This window comes from Gekko japonicus, unplaced genomic scaffold (assembly GCF_001447785.1).
Source record: "Gekko japonicus isolate JY-2015 unplaced genomic scaffold, Gekko_japonicus_V1.1 scaffold3336, whole genome shotgun sequence".
NCBI classification, from domain to species: Eukaryota; Metazoa; Chordata; class Lepidosauria; order Squamata; family Gekkonidae; genus Gekko; species Gekko japonicus.
Genome location: NW_015161509.1, coordinates 12,077 through 18,415, shown reverse-complemented (window position 1 = coordinate 18,415; position 6,339 = coordinate 12,077). Strand labels below are relative to the sequence as shown.

The 6,339-nt window shown below is 49.9% G+C and overlaps 1 protein-coding gene across 1 annotated transcript in view; it reads right to left on the bottom strand.

Moving 5' to 3' along the window:
- COMP (cartilage oligomeric matrix protein) overlaps positions 1-6,339 on the bottom strand; it is a gene marked incomplete at its 5' end in the record, with an annotated part of 46,635 nt that overhangs the window by 33,947 nt on the left and 6,349 nt on the right. Inside the window, 3 exons of the mRNA XM_015429236.1 lie at positions 1,812-1,889; positions 3,753-3,890; positions 6,136-6,308. Coding sequence (XP_015284722.1) covers positions 1,812-1,889; positions 3,753-3,890; positions 6,136-6,308 — 389 coding nt within the window. The remainder of the gene's footprint in view (positions 1-1,811; positions 1,890-3,752; positions 3,891-6,135; positions 6,309-6,339) is intronic.

Here is a 6,339-nt window from a genome sequence, read left to right as displayed (position 1 = left end):
CCGCGAAGTGTGGGAAATAAAAAGTCCCCCAAGATGGGGGGGGGGGTTTGAGGGCAGGAAGCCGCCTGAGGAGGGGCAACCTTCAAAGAAAAGTCTTTTTTTTTTGTCCTAGTAAAGAATAAAATAAACGTAGCATGAGGGGAAAAAGAACGATTTGAGCAATTCCTCATGAGACGAAATAGTAACGCTTCTTCACCGACCTGCAGAAAACAAGCTGTTAACAGTGCGGTGGTCAGAAGAGAACTGGCAGGATGTCCACGCCTCACCCCCTGGGCATGCACAGTGGGGCTCCCGCACATGCCTGGGAGGGAGGCGCAAAAATCCCTTTGTGAGCTTTGCATACCACCGATTTGGATCAGCGCAGGCGCAAAATCCCATGGGTGTGACTGCACAGATGACCCCTCGAAGTTCACCAGTTACAGGTAAGCAACCTGTTTTTATTTATTTATTATTTGCAATTATATCCTGCCCATCCCGTGGGCGGGCTCAGGGCGGGGAACATCATCAGAATAAATACAATTTCAGTTTAAAACATTAAAACACGATAGAACATTATAGCAATCTTACAGATGTGCAAAACTGGTCCCTTTGTTTTTGTTGACTTTTCCCCTTTCCCCGTGATCTCAGATACCCACCGAAACTGGGCAGTGTCTCAGATACTCTGATGTCTAGGAACTGTGGGATGAGCAGCAGGTGCTTATCCAGATGTGCTTCCCGATGCACGTGATTTTTGAACGGGATGCGCAACCTCATTCTTAAATTTTCCGCCGTCTTAAGCAAGACTTTGCACATCCAGTTGCCAATAATGTTTAATTGATATTTTATTAAGTATATACATGCATACACACACACACACACACACACACACACACGGATATTTTTATGCATATCTTAACACTTCATTTTTCATATTCTCCTCTTTCTAAGAATCAAATTAAACATTGAAAGCATATAAGTACTCTCTATCCTCGTTATCTTATTCCCTTTCTTTACCCGCTTGCCCAAACCGCCGTACAACTTCCTCTAATTCGTGATCTAAACATTATTACATTCTTCTTTAAGTTATTCAAGACTTCTGTACTTCTTTTGCTGGATTCCCTCTGTGCATCCTTATCTTATAGTTTGAATGGTACAGCCGCAGGCAGGCAGGCCTTCTCCGCGCGCGCCCGTCTCACCCCAGCGTCTCGGGGGCGCGCGCCGCCTCTCTCTCCCCCCCTCTCCCAACAATGCTCCTTCGGCTGCTGACTGGTGTTGTTTCCCTCCCGGCAGAGTGACCGGCACGGCTGCTCCGGCTGAACCCCGCCCGCCTCAGGACGCTCGGACCCCCCTCCCCTCTCTCCTGGTGGTTGTGGCGCCCGCCTCCTCCGCCCTCGCCTGTCACCGGAGAGGACCCCACAGCGTCCCGGCGCTCGGCCGAACCCCCTCGCCGACCCCTTTTTTTCTGTTTTTCTTTATTCTTTTCTCTTCTATTCACCGATTCGGCTTCGTCACAGCAGCGTTGGGTTTATACTTATAGTCTTTCTTCCATACCTATAAACGAAAGTTGAACAGGGCTGCCTCCGAAACTGGGGGTTGCAGAGGAAGCCTCTTATCGGAGGTCTTGGGGGGGCACCCCCTTCCCTTCCTTGCTATGCCGTTCAGTTGCCAATAATTTTGTCGGTCTCAGCGGGAAGAACCAATTGGTGTAGAATTGGAGAGGCAACAGATTCTGAAGGCTCACACAGACCGGCAGGACTACAATACCGTTTTGGGGAGTGACACAGAATAGAGAGAGGAGTTTGGCCTCCTCAGAGCTCACTGGGAATACACACCCGGGTGTTGATGCAGATGGAGTTGGGGACGCAGGCTCTGGCAAGACCCATCTCGCATTCGTTGATGTCGTTGCAGACCTGTTGGTCAGAGAAGAGGGCATGAGAGGAAGCCCACCTTCTTGGCAGTGCCCCTTTGTACAAATGTAGAACGCAGAGAGAAATGGGACAAAGCCTACGGCTGGATGGACTGTTGTCTCTTAGGGCGGGTTCACAACTTTATGTTCAACCCCTCTGCAGCGCGAGCAAACTCTTCTGCCGCTTTGAACTTCCCGCTGCTGTCCAGGAAATGGGCTGTTCCCACATTCAGGGGCTACGTGTTCAGATGAGACCGCGAGTCTGTGGTAGAACCGGGGGTCATTTCGTGGAAAAAGAGGTGCAGGGGCTCATTTGCATAACTCATTTGTGTATGCCACACCCCCTGCGGGGCACTGGGAGACAATGGGGAAGGGAAAGAAAGGCAATTAACCCCCCCCCCACTTCCCCAAGTTTCTCTGCAAAAGCAGAGATGCTCAGGGGAGAAAGGGGGCATGTCTGCCTGCCTGCCCTTCCTTTCCCCAGCCAACCCGCTGTGGCGGGCTGGCTGGAGAAGGAAAGGGAAGGGCACCTGGAGAAGATTGGGCAGGGAACCCTACTCCTGGGCTTGTTGCTCCCGGAACGCTGTTCCGCCTCATTCCCCCTCGAAACGACCCCTGGGTAGAACACGTTCTCTGAATGCAGAACTGCCCAGGCCCAGTCTTTAAGGATCTGAAGTAAGTGGGCCAGGGAAGGATGGAGCTCTGTGGACTGATCCAACATACAGCAGCTAGCTTGCTTCTTAAGTATATATAGAAGTTAGCCAACTGAATCTTGCTCATGGCCTTCTGATTGATTTGATTTAATTTAGAAGAAGAAGATCGGATTTATACCCCGTCCTTCACTACCCAAAGGTGTCTCAGAGCGGCTTACAAACTCCTTTCTCTCCCCCTCCCCACAACAGACACCCTGTGAGGTAGGCGGGGTTGAGAGAGCTCTGACAGAAACTGCTCTTTTTCAAGAACAGCTCTGACAGAACTACGGCTTGCCCAAGGTCATCCAGCAGGTGCAAGTGGAGGAGTGGGGAATCAAACCTGGTTCTCCCAGATTGGAGTCCGCGCACTTAACCACTGCACCAAACTGGCTCCCCCCCCCCCCCTCCCCCAAGTTTCTCCACAAAAGCGGAGAGGCTCAGGGAAAAAAGGGGGCATGTCTGCCTGCCTGCTCTTCCCTTCCCCAGCCAACCCGACACCACAAAGGGCAGCATGCAAGCATGCCTGGGTTCCCTACTCCTGGGCTTGTTACTCCCGGAACGCTGTTCCGGCTCGTTCCCCCTCGAAATGACCCCTGGGTAGAACACGTACTCTGCATGCAGAAATGCCCGGGCTCAGTCTTCAACAATCTGAAGTGAGTGGGCCAGGGAAAGATGAAGCTCTGCTTGCTTCTTAAGTATATATATAAGTTAGCCAACTTGAATCCTGCTCATGGCCTTCTGATTGATTTGATTTATTCGATTTCTATCCCGTCCTCCCAGCCGAAGCCGGCTCAGGGCGGCTTACATAAAACACCTAAAATTTTTACAATCCACATAAAATAGATTAGGAACGACATATAACAACTGAACAGTGCTAAAACCATAAATACAATAAAGTACCTTGTTCAGAACTGAAGAAATTTGTGGCAGGGTATGAGCTTTTGTGAGTCACTGCTCACTTCTTCAGAACTGAAGTTCTGCCCCAAGTGTTGTTAGCTTTTAAAGTGCTCCTGGACTCTGGCTCTTTTCTTCTGCTACAGACGGACTGACATGTCTACCCATGTTCATCTTTCAACAGTGAGTCGGTCTCTCTCTTTGTCTCTGTCTGTCTGTCTCTCTCTCTCTCATATGTACTCCTGCCTGCCTGGAGGAAAACCAATCCTTCGAGGAGTTACCTGTTTGTTGGCCCTGGCGTATGCTAAACCAATTCCTTCAAGCACTGGCCCAGTGTAGCCGGGAGGGCAGATCTCACAACGGAAACCAGGAGCTGTATTGATGCACTGCACTCTTGGGAAGCAGGGATTGGCATCACACTGCAAACAGAAGAGTCGGTTATTTTCTGTGGATTACCTTGAAACACGGCCAGGAACATGTGCCACCGACTTTACCAGGTCCGGTGGGTTCTTGAGACAAACGGGTTAGAAGAACTGGGGATCGCCCTGTTACAGGGATGTAGCATAATGTCTTGGGGACAGAACCAGGAGCCCCGAGTCCCTAGTTCGAATCTTGTCTTTGCAGTGTCCTTGAGTAAAGCGACAGACTTGCTCATCTTCAGCTGCAACATAGGGTTGAAATGGATTGTACAGGGCTGTCGCATAAGGTTCGCTGAAAATTCTAGGTTTTTGAACGGCCTCTCGGAAAAGCCTGGAAGCTTATCAGACAGATTTCCCACCTTCTCATTTTCCTCGCTTGTTTGTTCCTGTTGCTTTGGGTCCGTCCCGTCCCCCCCATTCTGCATATGTTTTGCTCCTTCAACTGGCCTGTTAGATAGTACATAGTGCATATCTCCCTGTGGATTTAAACTTCAGGTTTTTGTGCCAGACATAAAGCAGAGCAAAACATGTGTGGAACAGGAGGGAGAGAAAAAAACAGGAACATACAACCGGCGAAAATGAGAATGTGGAAAAGCCCATAGAGATTGAACTGATTGTACAGAGCTGTTGCGAAATTCTAGGCTTTCCAAAGACCTTCTAGGAAAAGCCTGGAAGCTTATCAGTGGTTTCTCAAAAAGGACAGACAAGTTTTTGCTGAGTCAAGTCTCTTTCCCAGAGCCAGCTGAGAGACCCTTTCTGCCCTTGCATTTTTCGGCGAAAATGAGAATGTGGAAAAGCCCATAGAGATTGAACTGATTGTACAGAGCTGTTGCGAAATTTCGGGGCTTTTTCTTGTGTCTGCATTTGTTTTACAGGAATCTGCATTCAGACCGCTTCCAGCACACTGTTGCTCCGCAGTTCCCAAAACTCCTTTTGCTGCGATCCTTTGTTCTCATCCGCTTTCGAATCGCTAATCCTTTCTAGAGTAGAATTGTTCCTGCGGGTATTTAAGTGCTGCCCACTGCCCCCCTCCCCCGTTTCCGCCTCTCTCTCTTTAGGTCGATGCTCCCTCCCTGTTCTGTTTTCTTTCCCTCCTTCTCCAAAGACAAAAGAGGACGTGTCCTTCTGCTCAGGAAAACTTTTAAAAAGCCGGAGAGAGCCTAAGAAGGAATCATTAAATATCAAGGACTAGGGGATTCCCTGCTCCCAAATGTGTCAGTCTTGCATGTGTGTGCCTGGATTTCCCCCTCTCTTCCCTTTCTTTTTGCACAATGAGGGAGGGAGGGAGCTGGCTCTTCAGTTAAACATTTTGAAAGATGTTTGCCTTTCTCTTCATCTTAGATGAAGCAGCCATTTAGCTCAAAAAATGTTGGGTTTTGCTTGTAGATGCAGAAGGCCTACAGAATACATAAATAAACGAGGGGGGGAGACCCAGTGCAGGGGGGACGCGTGCGACTGCGACTTCAGCTCTTGAGGCTCAATTCTTCGGGTTCTCTGGAGCAAGCTGTCAGTGCGGAAAGGGCCACTGTCTCCCATCTTCTTTCTGCACAGCTGCCCAGGGTTGGGGCAGCCCCAGAAAGAGGACAGGTCGGCCCACCAGGATTTCCCCTGGTGGCCTTTGTGGCCAATCTGCCCCTGCTCTGCTGATAGAAACTCCATGTGCACATCTGGTCTGAACCCCCAGCCTCTCTGTAAGGACAGAAAGAAAAGAGATTCCTGAGAGCCAGTTTGGTATAGTGGTTAAGTTAAATCAAAATAAATAAAAAAATATATAGATTGCCAAAGGAGAGCTGGAAACTACGTCAATATACAATACAAGGAGCTTTTTTTCAAGAAAAAGCAGAGTTGTGCTTGGCCACACAGTGCCACAGGCAGAAGAAATGCCTGCTGTGAACCTGGCACAGAGCCAATCCATTCTGGAAGCTTTCTACACTTGTAGACGCCCTCCCTTCCCTTTCTTTTTTGCAGAATCACAGAGGGAGGGAGGGGGTGGCAGCCAGTTAGCTAAAAAATGTGGGTTTTGCTTGTAGATGCTGAATGCATACAGAATACACAGATAAACTGAAGGGGGGGAACCCAAAGAAGAGGGATTGCGTGCGACTACAAAGTCAACCCTTAAGGCGTGACTCCTCGGATTCTCCGGAGCAAGCTGTCAGTGCAGAAAAGGCCCCAGAGACGTGACACAGTTTATCCCCATTCCCCCAAAGAAGCAAAAGGCGACGCGCCCCTCGAAGTCCGCACTGACCTCATTGATATCACTGCAGTGGGTCCCGTTGCCCGTGTAACCCAGGGGGCAGGAGCCACAGCGGAAGCTGGTGGGGGTGTCCGTGCAGGTGACCCCGGGGAAGCAAGGATTCGGGTAGCACCTGTTGAATGCTGTCACGCTTATCCCAGGGCCGATCGCTCCCGTGTTCATCCCTGCAAGACGAGAGAGAGAATGAACTCATCC